At 43.8% G+C, this 17,326-nt stretch overlaps 1 protein-coding gene across 1 annotated transcript in view; it reads left to right on the forward strand.

Annotated features, from left to right (window-relative positions):
- Positions 1-15,570, forward strand: part of MRPS11 (mitochondrial ribosomal protein S11) — a 41,144-nt gene extending 25,574 nt beyond the window's left edge. The window contains exons 4-6 of the mRNA XM_044279464.1: positions 6,001-6,130; positions 12,196-12,261; positions 15,179-15,570. Of these exons, the coding sequence (XP_044135399.1) occupies positions 6,001-6,130; positions 12,196-12,261; positions 15,179-15,286 (304 nt within the window). The 3' untranslated portion in view covers positions 15,287-15,570. The remainder of the gene's footprint in view (positions 1-6,000; positions 6,131-12,195; positions 12,262-15,178) is intronic.
- The last annotated feature ends 1,756 nt before the right edge of the window (positions 15,571-17,326 follow it).

Consider the following 17,326-nt stretch of genomic DNA (forward strand, 5'->3'; position numbering starts at 1 on the left):
CCGGACAACGACGGACATCTTATGCATCGTCCAAGACACCCTGGAATGCTTCGGGTGGGTTCTGAACCTATCAGTCATGTCTAAACCCATCTCGACAGCTGATGTTTCTGGGCATGCTGTTTGACACCAATCGAGCCAAGATATTCTTGACCACGGACAAACTCTCCACTCTCCATTGTCAGATCCTCTCCTTGTTGCAGCCTCAGCCTCTTCCCATTTCGCCAGTGCATGAGGGCTCTGGGCTACACGGCCTCTTCCTTTTAAAACCGTGCCCTACGCGCAGTTCCATACCAGGGCTCTTTAGCGGCACCTTCTGACCATTTGGGACCGTTTACCAGCCTTTCTGGATCGACTCATCCGTCTCCCTGCCCCGACGCGCCGAGACCTTCACTGGTGATTGATGTCTCCGATGCTGAAATCGGGCCGCTCCTTTCTTCCCCTCAACTGGATAATGTTGACGACGGACGTCAGTCTCCGTAGCTGGGGGAGAGTTCTGGACAATCTCTCAGTCCAGGGCACCTGGTCCCGCGAGGAACACTCCTTCCTGATCAATATTCTAGAATTGCGGGCAATTCATCTCTCTCTGGTTCATTGGACGGACCGTCTCCTGGGGTGTCCAGTTCGTGTTCAATGCGATAACTCCGCGGCAGTCGCATATCTAAATCACCAGGGCAGCACCCGGAGCCCTGCAGCCATGTCGGAAGCAGTGCTCATTCCAGCTCTGTCCGCAGTTCATATCCCCGGCGTCGACAACAGGATTACCGACTTTCTCAGCCGAGAGAGACTCTATCCCGGCAAATGGGCATCACGGGTCTTTCTCGCGATATGCGAGCGATGGGTTGGCCGGATGTGGATCTCATGGCCTCCCACTTCAATCGCAAGGTAGAAAACTTTGTCGTGAGGTCCAAGGATTCTCTGGCTCGGGCGTCGGACGTCCTTGGGATCCCGAGGACGCAGTTTACATTTCCTTATGTGTTCCTTCCTCTTACGCTCACTCCACGTCTTCTCCGGAAAATCGGGTCCAAAGGTCTGGCCGTCATTCTCGTGGCCATGCAGAGTATCGCACGCATCTCCTAGTCTCCCTCCTCGCCGACTAACCCTGGTGTCTTCCCCTTCGGGAGGTCCTTTTGTCGCAGGGACTGATCTTCTGATCGAATTTAGTGTTGCTACATTTAATGACATGTTGAAGCCGCCGTACTAAGGGCTTGGGGTTTCTCAGATTCTATTGTCCAGCCTGTGATTCGGGCTAGGAAGCCATTGTCCTCTCAGATCTATCACCGGACCTGGAAGTCCTACTTTAGTTGGTGCGAACGCCACCAGTTGTCTCCCATTCGTTTCTCGTTAGCGCAATTCTTGTCTTTCATGCAGTCGGGCATGAACTTTGGGCTGGCTCTCAGTTCCCTCAAAGGGCAAGTTTAGTCACTTTCCATTCTTTTTCAGCGGAATTTGGCTTCCCTTTCTGAGGTTTGGACCCTTTCTGCAGGGGGTGGCGCATGCTGCGCCCCCTTACCAAACTTTGTTGAATCCTTGGGATCTTAATCTGGTACTCAGCGCTCTCCAGTCCTCTCCGTTTGAGCCCTTGCAGCAGGTGTCCCTTCGCTTTCTGTCCTACAAGGTGGCCTTTTTGGTGGCAGTCGCTTCCATCTGTAGGCTGTCGGAACTAGCGGCTCTTTCCTGTCGGTCGCCCTCCCTTATCCTCCATCAGGACCAGGTAGACCTTCGCCCAGTCCAGTCCATCCTTCTGAAGGTCGTGTCGGCATTCCATCTCAATGAAAAGATCATTCTCCCTTTCATTTTGTCCTGCCCCGTCTCATCCTCGTGAGCAGCCATTCGCATCTATCTGTCTCAGACGTCCTCTTTCCGACGGACGGATTCATTATTCGTCATTCCAGAGGGACCGAGGCGAGGCTGTGTCCAAAGTTTCCATTTCCCGATGGATTTGTTTGGCCATTGGAAGCGTACCGCATCAGTGACCGAGTTCCACCCTTCCAGGTTACTGCTCATTCTGCTCAGGCAGTGGGGGGCCTCTTGTGCAGTACATCATGGGGCTTCTGCCCTTCAGGTGTGTAGGGCTGCTACCTGGTCATTTTTGCACACCTTTTTCCAATTTTACGAGTACACACCTTTGCATCTTCTGACGGTTCTCTGGGGTGTAGAGTTTTGCAGACGGCGGTTCTCTGGCCGGATAGCTTCTTTGTTTATGACCCGCCCCTGGGACTGCTCTGTAACGTCCCAAGGTCAAGCCTGTGTCCCCCAATGATACAGATGAGAAAACTAGATTTTTCTATTTACCATAAAATCAGTTTCTCTTCTGTTCATTGGGGGACATAGCTCCCACCCATTCTCTCTGGTTACGGGCTTCGTTGTGGCCTGCTTGATTCAATACATTGGGTTTGTAAATTTTTTGTTTTCTTTTGCTTCTTCTTCTACTGCTTTTGCACAAACTATTTTAGCTTAGTCCCTGTAGGAAGGGTATAGCGGGAGGGAGGAGCTCACACTTTTGTGCTTGGTGTCGCCTCCTAGTGGCAGCAGCTATACCCAAGGTCAAGCCTATGTCCCCAATGAACGGAAGAGAAACAGATTTTACGGTAAGTATTTTTAACGCAGCCCTGGCCCCATAGCCAATCCGTATCATTCTTGTGAAAGAGGCCTTACTGCTCGGTTTGTCCTGGTGGTCATGTGACATCCAGGATCCGTGTACACAAGCCGGTGCTATGACTGACTACACAGCACAAGCAGTGACAATTGTCCCTAAAACTGGGTTGATTTTTACCTGTAGCTTGAGCAGCTGTAGTTACAGTGGTAATCAAGTCTTAAAAAAATGTAAAATGCTAAAGTCCACAATCCTTTCCTTCCAATGTAGGAAACAAAGCTGAACTATACATGTGTATCAGAATATCTAATAATTGCAAATAAAATGATCCTCTGTTTTCATGTTGGCCTGTATGATAACTACATAATATAGCCAGAATTTTAAGATCCAATTTTCTATACTATGGTTATAAACTATGGGCCAGGGGTCTCAAACGTGGCCGGATATGTGAGTCACAGTGATGTCTCCTCTGATGTAGATGGTCTCTTTCCTCGTCTTCACAATCTGGAGCTGACCCCTTTGACAACTTCTTTCAGCTGCGTCTCGTCTGCAGAGTTTAGGTCACAGTCATCTTGGGTTCCTCACTTTTCCATCATCCTCCCCCTCCTGGTGCCCTAACAGTGTCATTCTGCTGCCATGCCCTATAGCAGTGATGGGGAACCTATGGCACTGGTGTCAGAGGCGGCACTCAGAGCCCTCTCTGTGGGCACCCACACCCTGGAAAAAGTCTATGGTGTACCAATATGCCTTAGACTTTTTCTGCCATTCAGCAGCACAGGGCGCACTATGAACAGCACAGGCAGCGCACTGAATGTAGGCAGGCTATTGTAGATAAATGATAAAGTACATGGAAGATATACTATATTGGACTATAGTATTCAAGGTAAATTGCTGTGTTGGCACTTTGCGATAAATAAGTGGGTTTATGCTGCAGTTTGGGCACTCGGTCTGTAAAAGGTTCGCCATCACTGCCCTATAGTGTGCCTGCTGTGCTCCCCAAAACCCCCAAACTCCCAAACACTACACTGCAAAAAATATCAGTGCCCTACAGATAGTCCCCCGTACTATTCCGTATTATTCGCCCTAGAAGACGCACCTGCCCATAAGATGCACCTAGGTTTTTGAGGAGGAAATTATTATTTTTTTTTAACCAAAAGGTGTGCTTTTGGTGGGTTTTGAACTAATGGTGGTATGTGCATGACACTACTATGGGGGATCTGTGGATGGCATTGTTATGGGGGGGGTGATCTGTTGATGGCATTGTTATGGGGGGGTGATCTGTGGATGGCACTGTTATTGGGGGGGGGGGTGATCTGTGGATGGCACTGTTATTGGGGGGGGGTGATCTGTGGATGGCACTGTTATTGGGGGGGGGGGTGATCTGTGGATGGCACTGTTATTGGGGGGGGGGGGTGATCTGTGGACGGCACTGTTATTGGGGGGGGGGTGATTTGTGGACGGCACTGTTATTGGGGGGGGTGATTTGTGGACGGCACGGTTATTGGGGGGGGGTGATTTGTGGACGGCACGGTTATTGGGGGGGGGGTGATCTGTGGATGGCACTGTTATTGGGGGGGTGATCTGTGGATGGCACTGTTATTGGGGGGGTGATCTGTGGATGGCACTGTTATTGGGGGGGTGATCTGTGGATGGCACTGTTATTGGGGGGGGGGTGATCTGTGGATGGCACTGTTATGGGGGGGTGATCTGTGGATGGCACTGTTATTGGGGGAGGTGGTGAACTGTGGATGGCACAGAGCAGGGCGGGCGGCCGGCTGTAACTCAGTCACGTGCCTGCACCGCCTACTTTATGAATGAAGGCGCAGGCACGTAACATCAGTGTGTTAAGGCCGGCCGCCCTGCTCTGCCTGCTACAGGACATTTAGTAAGTAGTACAGATGGGGCTGGGGATCGGAACTTCAATTAAAGTTATTATTATAAAAGGTTTAGGCATTAAGGAAGTGAGTGAGCGGTGGGGCCGAAGTATTTGCATGACACCGGCCCCTCCTCCTTCCCCCTCCAGCTGATGCATCGCAGTCTGCGATGTAAACTGGCAGCATTCGCCCCATAAGGGGGGGGGGGGGTGCGTCTTATGGGGCGAAAAATACAGTACTCCCAGACTATCCCCAATAGTGATAATGCCTCCATTCCCCTATAGTGCCCCTGGCAGTAATAAGGCCACTTTAATGCACCTCTATAGAGCTCACATTAGTAATAAAGCCCCTTATAGTGTTCCCAGTAGTTATACTGCTCCTTATAGTGGCTCCATTATTCATTATGCCCCTGTAGTAGCACCAGTATTAAAATGCCCCCTGTAGTGCAGTGACCTGTATTAATGTCCTAGTAGTGCCCGATGTATTATAATGCCTCCACCACCTGTAGTGCTCTGGCCTGTATTATTGCTCCTAGTAGTTCCTATTGTATTATAAGGCCCCCCTTTAGTCCTCCAGCCTGTTTTAATGCCCCACTAGTTCTCTGGTCCGTATTAGTGCCCACGTATAAAAAAAAAAAAAAAAAAACACCCGACTCCTGTTCTCCACATCCGTCTGTGATGTTGGCAGGAGGTTGTGATGACATCACTGTGGCCTTCTTTGCTGGATCTCAGGCGGCACATTGATGTGATCACGAGCCCCAATGTCCTGACTCAGGCGTTCATGAGCACGTCATTGCACCCCCTGAGTGTCTTTCATTTGTCACCTCGACCTCTTGTGCATCATACAAATGACTGCTCAGGAGTCAGCGGCAGGTGTGCTATACATGTATTACAGTACTTACTAGAGATTGCTGAAGAGGACACATTCACTTTAAACGGACTACTCAACATACCCCATACCTGAGCTAGACAACGGGTCTAAGCTGCAGATCCAGACGTAGGCCATGGACAGTAGTGCCATGATACAGGGCTTTTTATTTTTATTTTTTATGCTCGTATCTCTTCCAACTTCTTTAAAAATCATGACAAATAAACCTACCTACCAGGATATGTCGGATACATGCACTTGTGTACATCTGAGTACGGTATATGCACAGGGAAACGCAGCAGAAGCGAAAGTCCTCCAAATCACTATATTCCCCAGAAAGGATGGAAAGAAGTGGAGGACTGTAGAAAATAAACAGCTAAAATCCTGAAATAATGCATATGGTAAGAAAGAAATTGCATGTGAAACTGTGTCACCATAAAATACATACATCGGCTTGTAAGTGTCCCAGTTTCTTACTTTTGCATTCAGTATTTTATTGCTTACTGTGTGCAGCAATGGGAAAAATACTCTATATCAGATTAACAATATGGCTACTGCCACAGCTGCCAGCACATTGGTGGGTTCCTACTTCAGCAAAGCTCTTCTTTAATACAGATGTATGAACAGTATGTGTGATGTTAACATGCTTCCACCTATGTATTACAGCACTCACATCCAGGTCACACAGCCCGACAATAAGTATATAACACGTACATCCTGCGGGACGGAGGGCTTCAGAAATGCCAAGAAGAGCTCTTCTGTAGCGGCTCAGACAGCCGGCATCGCAGCAGCAACTGTAAGTGGACAAGACGGTCTGCACGGAAACTACAGTGTATGTGTGCGTGTATATGCTGTTTTACTATGTTACGTATCTTCTCTTATATTCTTGAATGAAAAGCTGTAAGATGAGTGTTGTGCTTACATATATGTATGATGGTTTGAAAGGGATTGTCCAGATTTTCTTCAATTTGCCCCAGCCTCCTGTGCAGGTGGAGAGATCCATTCTCGCCTGCCGCTCCGATCCAGCTCCCTGGCGCTCTTCACTGGTCGTCTTGTATTTTCACACGAGGGGGGGGGTCAGGTGTGATGCTCCAGCCAATGACTGGCCTCAGGGGTAACTTGTCCTCAAGCAGCACATGACCCAGCAATGATGTGCTGCTTGGGGACACATCACTGCTGACGCCAGACATTGGCTGCAGCGGTACATGTGACCCGATCTATCCGTAAGCTTATAAGATGAGGATCAGAAGAGCAGTGAACATAGCCATGAACTGACACTGAGCAGCAGGGAGCAACCGCTGGCTTCAGCGATGATATTTTCACAAGAGACACGTCACCCCAAAAATTATTATAACAAAGAACATTTTGGATTTTGAAATATGATCCCTTTATGGTATTGGCTATCATTATCCGGTAATTTGAAATTGATGGCCTATCCTCAGTATAGGTAATCAGTAACAGATCGGCGTGGCTCTGACTCCCAGCACCCCCTCCAATCGGGCACTGAAGCCTCCTTACAGCTTACTATGCACAGTTCCCTGTGTCCGATGAATGTGACAACACATGGCCTAGGGAGAGGCCTAAGTGTTGACGGAGTGCTGCAGCCTCTTCAAACAGCTAATATGCGGAGTAGCGGGATTCCTACCCCCTGCCAATCCGATAATTAAGAGGTTATGCTGATAATAATGACTTATCCTCAGGGCCCCCCGTTAATCGGCTGTTTCAGGATGTAGCCGCCTCCCAGCAGCTTTTCAAGCACAGCACTGTACATTGTATAGCGGCAGTGCTTGGTATAGCGGCTCAGCCCCATTCACTTCAGTGGGGCTGAGCTGCAACAACCTTGTGACCAATTGTATCATTACTCAATTCAGAGCCAGATAATTGTCCAATTTACAAAATGCCTATGGCCAACAGTACCTGGATTACATTGTTAAAAACTAAAGGACCTCCCCTAAATTCCAAAACCTTTATTATACTTAACTAAAGGCTACAGTACAACCGTACAGATTAAAATCCCTGCTGTTCCCGAGACTTGGTGCACTACTGAGCTCTCAACCTCTCCATTAAGGTTGCACAGGGTATCGAACTTTCAATACCCAATCGATACTTTGGAAACTGGATCGATACGATACTGAGATTTGCTGTTTTCAATTACTGTGCTTTGCTACTGCGTAGCCCTGTCAATTAACCCCTCAGGTGCAGCATATCCAAAGACATATTAAAATAGATGGTGTAATTTCATCAGCTAGATGAGTTTAGAGGAGCCTGTCACCCTCTTCAGTAGCTTGTGCAGTCTTTGAAAATGCTGGTATTGTGACCTATATATATTAGGGTGTTTCATTTTTCCAAAGATGTGATTTTCATAAAACTTTGCTTACGCCCCGAGTCTCGGTGATGTAAAAGATATATATGCCACATTTCAAGAAGATTGGATAATATTGATTGATCACTTTTATTACTACTCTCATTCTAGTACCTAGGAGGTTGGTCTAAAAACTATTTCAGTGGATGGCAAAGGCAATATATGCTCTTAAAATTGTCCTCTTCACTAAACGGTTGAATATTCCTCAACGAGAATTAAAAGGAATGAAACGGGTTGCACATGTTGTCAGCCTCATATATGTTCGCTTTTTGCACGAGGCAATTGTATGTTGATGGGCTCCAAAGAATGATTTGGATATGCTACAGCGTCTGAGCCCTTACCCAGATGCAGACGTCAAATAAAGTGCTCTCACAGTTGCTAAGAGACACCTTTTGGTATCTGTCAGAAACAAACTTAGGATTGGCTTTTTTGGACGAACGTATTACGCAGGCTGTTAAGGAAAATTATGACAAAAAATTTAGAAACCAAACCTGAAAAGGAAATTAAACGATTAGAGGGTAAAAACCTAGTTTTTGAAGGAAAAGACCTGAGCCATTTAGTTACTAATAAAACAAAGACGTTCTTTGAATTGTTTGGGATCCACAATGTGACAGAATACTGCAATCATTCTCTAAGAAGCCATGTGAACGCTCTAAGGGTCCATTCACACGTCCGTTGTTTCTTTCCTGATCTGTTCCGTTTTTTGCGGAACAGATCTGGACCAGTTCTGTACCCATTCATTTTCAACGGGTCCTGAAAAAAAATATGACATTGAGCTGTCCGTTTTTTTTTTTTCAGGGCCCATTGAAAATGAATGGGTACAGAACTGGTCCAGATCTGTTCCGCAAAAAACGGAACAGATCAGGAAAGAAACAACAGGCGTGTGAATGGACCCTTAAGGTGGTCAATGATACCGCAGAAAGAGGAATTGCTCTGATAAAAAAGTTTAACGGATCGGTCAGGGACGAACAACAAAAACAATTCTTGTTGAGGGTAGTCGAGCATCACAGAAAAGTTGTCACCAAGCTAACAAAAGAAGGGATTAATATAACACATGTTTTGCCTATAATACTACCTATTAATCGTACTGTCTAGTTTTAATATTATTTGAAGTTTGTGATTTCTAGTTTTCCCAATAAAAGTAATTAACATTGAAAAATTGTATTTTTTGCCTACTTTTACAAAACTGATCAAAGTGTGCAACCTCTAAATATTATGCAATCTTCTTGAAATTTGACATGTATATCTTTTACATCACTGAGACTCGGGGCGTAAAGTCTGCAAAAATGTTACATTTAATTTTTTTCCATTACAAAATGAAACACCCTAATATATATATGGCGTGGTGCACGTGAGTCGAAACGCGTCACATTTACTTGCATTCATGTAATAAGAAAAAGGATAGGTTATCGGTATTAAAATCTCAGAAAACACCTTTAAGATACAAAGAAAAATAATATAACTGCATTATTATCCTCTGATATTTAAAATTTGGTGCACCAATATTCATGCATACAGCAATAAGAGACTATAACTTGTAGGACCTTATTATCTGCTTAATTGGTGTGTGTGTGTGTATATAGGGGTTTCCAATATGTTTGCATGATTTTATGTTTTTATTTATTTTTTAAATCATTATTGTCTTGTCTTCTAAATTTATATTAGAAGTATAAAGGATCAGTGCCTTGGAGGATTATATGACATATATAATACTGGATTATTATTAATTTTGTAAGGTTCTATAGAGCACATAGAGAGGCACAAAGGACGATCTATAATAAAAAAAAATTGTATTTTGGGAGGGTAGAGCTGTTCATTGTTGTTTTTTTTTTACATCATTTTATTTACTGACTTATGTATTTAGGTTTCTTCCTCAATTAGATAAAATTCTCAGTTCCAGACGTAGTCCTTGGTATTTGTGGGCAAATGCTGTATTTGCTAATGAAGCAAAATAGAGATGAGAGGGCAGTACTGGGGTTATGATTGTTGGGATTCTTCTTCTTTTACCCTTTACGCTTTGTGATTTTTGGAAGACGGGTAGGTGTTGCAACTTCCACTAGGTGGCAGCCCCCACCCAATGTTGACAGATGCGAAATCCTAGTGTTCCATAGATTGTGTTTTCTTTCTCCCTACTGAGATTTCCCGGCGTGATTTAGCCATACAGACAGGTCACAATGTTTCACTTCACAAAATAAAACTAATTAGGACAAGCCTGTGAAATGATAAAACCCATCAGAGTTTTCTGTGCACGGCTACATAAAAGGCCTTCATGACCTGCACGCTCATTGTGACTGAAATTATTATTTTACGTTGCCCACGGTACAGCCTCGAAGTATTCCAACGGTATTAATCAGTAGCCACTTCCCCTATTAAAAACAAATTAGTGAGTATCACGGCGTGATGTGAGCAAGCTGTAGAAAATAGCTTCTAGTGTTTGTATACATGGGGTGTGTGTGACATGTTTGTATGTTGGCTCTGGAGGGACATTGTTTTCTCGAAGCCCATAGCCAGACGGTATCAGAAAAATAGACCTGACAAAGCTTTTAGAGGGTTGACCTTGTCGGGCTGCTGGTGGGGTTCAGAATCGGATCCATTGAACTTTACACTGAGGCTGGCCATACACATTGGATCAATGTCAGCTGCATGCGTTGATCATCTAATGTATGTGACGGCCTCCCAGCCCACCCTCATTAGGAAATTCAGGGGAGATACCAGATTCTTTTGTTCTCTGGAAAGCTGTCTGGTACCGGCTTCCCCCCTCTTCTCAGAACACATGCACACTAGGCCGAGCTTGCATGTGTGTGGAGGGGTCTGTTGTGTATGGCTGACCTAGTGCATAGAGTCCCATAATGGGGGAAAAAATCCAGCATAAAACCTACCTGAAGATTTGTGAAATAAAGCATTGACAACCTTTTACTGCAAGGATGTAAGCTTCTAGTGACTATAAAGTCTGTTAACGGGATGACCTTATGCCCAGTTGGTGCATATTGATATAATGGGGGAGAGGGTTCCTTGGAAAGCTACAACACAGTTCAGGATTTTATATTTCTTTTCCTTCCCCTGTTAATGGACTGCAGACTACAGGCTGCTGTAAATGAGCCTATTTGTATTTGTAGGTTCACAGAATCTGGAGCTGCCTGCATATGTCTGAGCGCTGCTAAAGGGTCTGATTGATAATTCTGTATTAAATTATCCTATTCATCAATTCCTGCAATAGATTTAGGTACGTAAAGGGGTTAGCCAACGTATATAATGACCCCCCCCCCTCCCCAATTCCTGGGCCCCTCGTATACATTACCTGCTCACCGGCACCTGCATAGCTCAGGATCCCTGCACCTCCGCAGCTGCTTTGATCCAGGGGAGGGGCAGCTAAATAGCAGACAGGGACGAGCCCCCCCCTAGCATCACCGCAGATGCTAGGGAGGAGATGCGGTGGCCGTGCAGGGATCCGGAGCAACGCGGGTGCCAGGGAGCAGGTAAGTATAATGCATATGAGGGGCCCTGGCATTGGGAGGGTCATTATAGGGGTTGGATAACCCCCTTTAAAAACAGTTGAATGATTAGATTGTAAGTGGCTCATACAGTACAGTATAAACCTGTGAGGAGACGTCGAGCTGCGGTGGAGAAGACCTGCTCAGGCCTTTGCCACAGTGAACATGGCAGGGTTATTTCAGAGCTCTGGCACATTCTGGAAATGGCTTGTCCATTTCTCCACTTCTACTTTTTAGAAAGTGTTGAAAATTGAACCGTCTGACAGTTCCGCTTTTTTCTACCTCCCGTAGTCTTTTATCTCCACGGGAGCTGACATCTAGTCTGTCTACTAAGTTGTCTGAGCTACAGCAGGTGTTCATGTTTCTACATCCCAAGTCTGACCGCCATTCAATTCATGTGAGAAATCTGCATTACTGGAAGGACCCAGACTGTTTATTGTAATGCATGGGGGGGGGGGGGGGGGTCAAGATGAAGTTTGTAACCCTCAAAGTAAATGGAGCGTCTGCTTCCAGGCACAGACAAAAAAGAGCATCTTCTATTTAAAAATGGAAGGCCCTCTTCTCGACCTCTGAGCCATTTACAAACAATTTGTCTTTCAGCTTGATGGTCAGTAGGTGTTCTGTTAAAAGGCATTTCTGCGTATAGATTAGAAGCTGACTGCTCCAATTCTTCAAGCTGGTACCCCTGCAGCTTAATTCATAAGCCATTTTTTTCCCTTACCAATTTTCTCCCCGTTTGCCACTTTGTATTTGTTGTCTAATTGTTTTATTGCCTAGTAGATCAGTATGGGTGTTCACATTTTACCCTTTTTGTGTCCGTGTTTTTGTTTTCTCTTCGTAGATTGACTGACTATATTGAAGCACATGTAGCGATTTTGCAAGGGTTTGTTTAGCGAGGTCTCTAGTGTGACTTTGAATGCGTTGGATTCTGGAACCGTTGCTATTACTACACGTTTATAGCTTGGTGTTTCTTTTGTGTATCTTTTTTTTTTCTTCTTCTTCTTCCAGAAAGCTGTTGATAAAGGAGTTGTACATGTCCGAGTGGTGGTAAAAGGCATGGGACCAGGAAGAGTGGTAAGTGCATGTGGTGGTGTTGTTTTTTTTGTTTAGTTTTTTTCTTGTTTTTGGGGTCAAATCCTATTAAAAAATAAAAAATGTTAACATAAAACTTTACAGGACAAAAAGAAGTAGGTGCACAAGCATTCAGAGATGGTACTGGTCTACTATTCAATGTGCTGGCGATAGCTTAGAAAATCTTAAGTTCTGGATTTCATGTATCCTATTTTCCCTTTTGCATAAAAAATATACAAAATAAAAAAATATACTAAATATCTACTAATTTATTTAGGTTTTGCATTTGAAGACCTAAAACTTAACGGATTTAAATCGTTATAATGTGTGGGTCTGTATGTAGCAGGGAAGTTAATTTGACAGCTCCATTGGGATCAAATTTGATGTCTGCACTTAACCTTTCAAAGAATGTACTGAGCTGTAAAGTGTGTATGCCAAGTGCCTCTTTTGACATTCCTTGATGTGAGGAGACCTACAGCAAGCTTAAGGTCAACAGCTATTTGTGCTGGTAGATGTCATTTCAGGGGTCAGAGAGACTTCTGCATGGCTGGATACCACCAAGGTACCACCAGCACATGGGTCATCTAGCCAGTATATTTGTGATTGAGTTCTTCTTGTGTTTAAAAGCGCTCACACCATTCTCTAGGACTTGCCCGATTTGTGAAACCTAGCCAGCTGAGAGTTTTAGCGTGTAGTCGTTTTGTCCATGTGAGACACGCATGAGATGCCAAGGGACTCCACTTCTGCTCGGCACCGCAGAGCAAGATTGCCACCCGCTAGCATCTGTACAACTAAATTCTTCCAGTCCATAACTTTGTTTCTCCCAGTTTGAGGAGATGGACCCTTCCTTTGTCCTATTGTGCGACAAGTGGTATATTTGAACATAGTATCTGCGAGATTACGGATAGGGAATAAGGCCTATATCTTCTGTATACACGCGTGCTAGGGAAGATATCTTGATATCAAGGGAGGAGGAACCATAACCTGTGTTTCTATGGAGTCATGTCTTTATGGAATAAAGCTAGTGAATACTGTATGGAGAGAAAAACACAAGAAATCAGAAGCTTGTACAGAACAGTGCTCCTCACCAATCTAGTACTGTAAACGAGGACCAGTTATGCCTAATGCAAGCATAAAAGGGGTTAAAAATGGGTCAAAGACCTGGATGGCGTTAAAATAATAACATATACTCATTGGTTCCCCTTTGCACCAAAAGGGAGGAGCAGCCATGATGTCATCTTCTTGGCTGCAACAATGATGTGCCGCTATATTGCACATGACTGCTGCGGCCAGTCACTGATCTCTGCACTATACAAGAGACCTCCGAGTTACAGCCCAAGTCTACTCTAGCCAGTTTCTGGCGCACAGGGGGGGGTTAGACATGCGTGTAATATATCAAGGGGCATCTGCTTCTTAATAAATTTGGCATATCTCAATCCAGTGCATATGAGAGAGACTGGCATAGGAAACCCCTGGTCTTGATAAAGCTTCCCCCGGTTCTGCTAGCTGTGTTATTTTCTTCATTGAAGAAGTCGGGAAGAATTGGAAATGCTAACACATGACACAACTATTTATTTATTTATTTTTTGCATATTTTTTTGGGTGATCACCATGGGAAGTTGATTTCCAGTTCAGTACAAGAAATGATTGGCTCCTATGTAATCATTATGTAAGAAAGGTGGGATTCACTTGCTGGAATGTAGGATATAATTGCTGCTATTTTGTGTATTTCTCCTTAAACAGGAGTTATGGGGGAAGAGTTCTCAAACTGGTGTGAAGGAAGGCAAGCTTAGTTGCCCATAGCAACCAATCTGATTCCAGATTTTATTTTTCAGAGCTCCCTTATAAAAATGAAAGATGGAATCTGATTGGTTGGTATGGGCATTTAAGGATAACTATATAATGGATTGATCATGTTTGGCCCATGTCTGTTTCAGTAACTACTTGCACCCCCTTGTAATAAGTACTCTGGGGCATCTATTCTCAGAACCCTATGGTGTACCATTCCTTTATTATTCCTGCAAGAAGTTATAAATGAATTGTCAGCACTTTGCAGTGAAGGTCCAGATGGGTATTACCAGTTGGGAGTGTGTTTCTGCACAGTCTGACACTATCCAATCAGTGCTGCTAGTGTCAGACCGTGCGGTAACACCCATCTGGACCTTTACTTCAGACTGCTGGCAATTCATTCATAAACTTCTAGTAGGAATATTACAAGAATGGTATAACACATGGGTATATAAAGAGATGCTCCAGAATTATTACACAGGGCATGCAAGTAGTTACTGAAACAGATATGTCTTTCTACTGTCCAAATGCGTTGCGAATCGGAAACGAAGCAACTTTGAAAATTGTCGATTTTAAAAACGACCCATGGTTTCGTGTCTGCAGCAGACCTAAAAACCTCTAGACATGGTGGATGGTTCCTTGTTATATATATGGATCCCTAATATATTTGGCCATTTGATATGTTTGTATAAGGGCTTTTTATTTTTTTATTTTTTTTGCGGACCCATTCATTTCAATGGGTCCACACAAAAAAAGGAAGTTACTCCGTGTGCGTTCAGTTTCCGTATGTCCAATCTGCAAAAAAATAGAACATGTCCTATTATTGTTTGCATTACGGACAAGGATAGGACTGTTCTACTAGGGGCCAGCTGTTCCATTCCGCAAAATACGTAATGCATATGGACGTCATCCGTATTTTTTGCAGATTTGTTTTTTGTTTGTTTGTTTTTTTTGTAGATTGCAAAATACATACGGTTGTGTGCATTAGCCCTAAAAGTAAAGTAAATCTGCTTTCTTCAAGCCACCAAAACCAAACAGCACATTCGCAATGCTTACATGTACGCTATGCAACTAGCAAGAGAGAGTGTGGTTATCTGGAGTGTCAGTTTTGTCCATTCTTTTTGTTTCCAAGCATGCCATCAAAGGGTTAACCATGGGAGGACTAGAAGTGATATCCATTACAGACAACACCCCCATCCCTCACAATGGTTGCCGGCCACGCAAAGCGCGCAGATTGTAAACAAGATCGCAGTGGGAAGGATGGAGCGCACCCTGCGGTGATTCCAACAGGACATTCTGTAAAGAAGAAACAGCAATTCGCTCCATAGGGTTTTTGCTGACGGGCTGCACAGTCTTGCATCATGATGTCATCTTCTGTGAAAAGAGATTTTTTTTTTTTTCTTTTTTCTTTTTGCTTTATGTATATACAGACTGGTCTGTGCAGTACTTAATGTTTAACATGGACTTTTTTTGTCCTGCTTTTAAGATGGCTGTAATAAAATGTCAGGAAAATGTTTGAGCTAACCTTTTGTGTAGCGAGCGCCTTGTGCATTTCTTCTTTTCTTCTGTGTCCTTGGAAATTACATGAGAATTTGTGTTCTGTTCAAAAAATCACCACATAGAAAATGACTTACCAACAATAGGTTATTCTTTGGCAACATTCTGCAGAAAAGCCATTGTAAACTAGAAACCCTCCCCCTCTCCCCCAAAAAGTGAATTTGGAATTGGCATTTTTATTCTACAAATTTGAATAGCTTTTTATAACGTTGTGCCGCGTGATTGTTCATTTTCCAGGTCAGTCCCTCGTTGGTAGAAAATTGCTAATGCTGATTTTACGGCTTTTTTTTTTGTTTTGTTTTTCTTCATTGACATTAAGAACATAAGTACATCAACGTAATTCTGTTTTCCCCAGAAATGGTCAAGAACCATTTCTCCAGGTGCTCCTATGCAATATTTTTATGTTGGTATTTTCCCCCTCAAATTGCATATATAGATTTATATATAATTTTTGTTCATATGATGGCACGCCTTGTTTTTATTTAAAAAAAACAAAAAACATTTTGTGACATGGCTTTATATTGCTGATGATCAAGTTGTTTTGTCCCCCCCCCCAACTACATTATTTCTTATACTACGATTTTATTTATTTTTTTCTTACATATCTATTTGGCAACTGCCAAACAAGAAATGTTTAAATTACTTAAAACATTAAAATGCAGAAGTTCTTGAATACTTCATATGCAAGTATACAGTAAGATGAATGACACGTGCTGTATCCCGGAATTTGTTAATATATAATAATACATTATAATACTGTGTAATAAATCCTCCTCACAGTATGGCTGTGAAGTTTTTTTTTTCTTTTTCCTAAATATATAAAAAAAAATAAAAGGATTTATGAACTGATGACCTATTCTCCAGACCCCAACCGATCACATACTGATCTGGAGGATAGCCCATCAGTTTAAAAATCCTAGAAAACACCTTTAGGACCCTTTTCAGACAGGTGAGTTCCATGCATCGGACTCTCATCTAGAGTATGCAGACGCTCCCGTCCTGACCTCCCAGCACTGATGGGGGTTGCATGGCATTATATTGATTCATGATGCTGTGTAACCCTAAGGCCTCTTTCACACGGGCGTCATATTTTTGGCCCGGATAAGAGGTGGGTGCGTTGCGGGACCGCGCAAGTGCAAAACATTGTAATGCGTTTTGCACTCTGGTGAGAAAAATCACGCATGTTTGGTACCAAAACCCGAACTACTTCAAAGAATTTCGGGCTTGGGATTGATGTTCTGAACATGGTTATAAGGGAAAATAATAGCATTCTGAATACAGAATGCATAGTATAATAGGGCTGGAGGGGTTAAAAAAAAAGAAGTTAACTCACCTTCTCCTCTTGATCTCGTAGTTCCCGGTCTCTTCTGATGAGCTGTCAGCTAAAGGACCTTTGGTGACGTCAGATCACATGCTCCAATCACATGGTCCATCACCGTGGTGATGGAGCATGTGATCTGACGTCACCACAGGTCATTTAGCCCACAGCTCATCATTCAAGAAGTAAAGAGACCGGTAACTACGCGATCAAGAGGAGAAGGTGAGTTAACTTTTTTTTTTTTTAACCCCTCCAGCCCTATCATACTATGCATTCTGTATTCAGAATGCTATTATTTTCCCGTATAACCATGTTATAAGGGAAAATAATACAGTGAATAGACTGTCACCTAGCAACCATGCATGAAAATCGCACCGCCTCCGGACTTGCTTGCGGATGCTATGC

The sequence above is a fragment of the Bufo gargarizans genome, chromosome 2 (genome assembly GCF_014858855.1).
Source record: "Bufo gargarizans isolate SCDJY-AF-19 chromosome 2, ASM1485885v1, whole genome shotgun sequence".
Classification (NCBI taxonomy): Eukaryota; Metazoa; Chordata; class Amphibia; order Anura; family Bufonidae; genus Bufo; species Bufo gargarizans.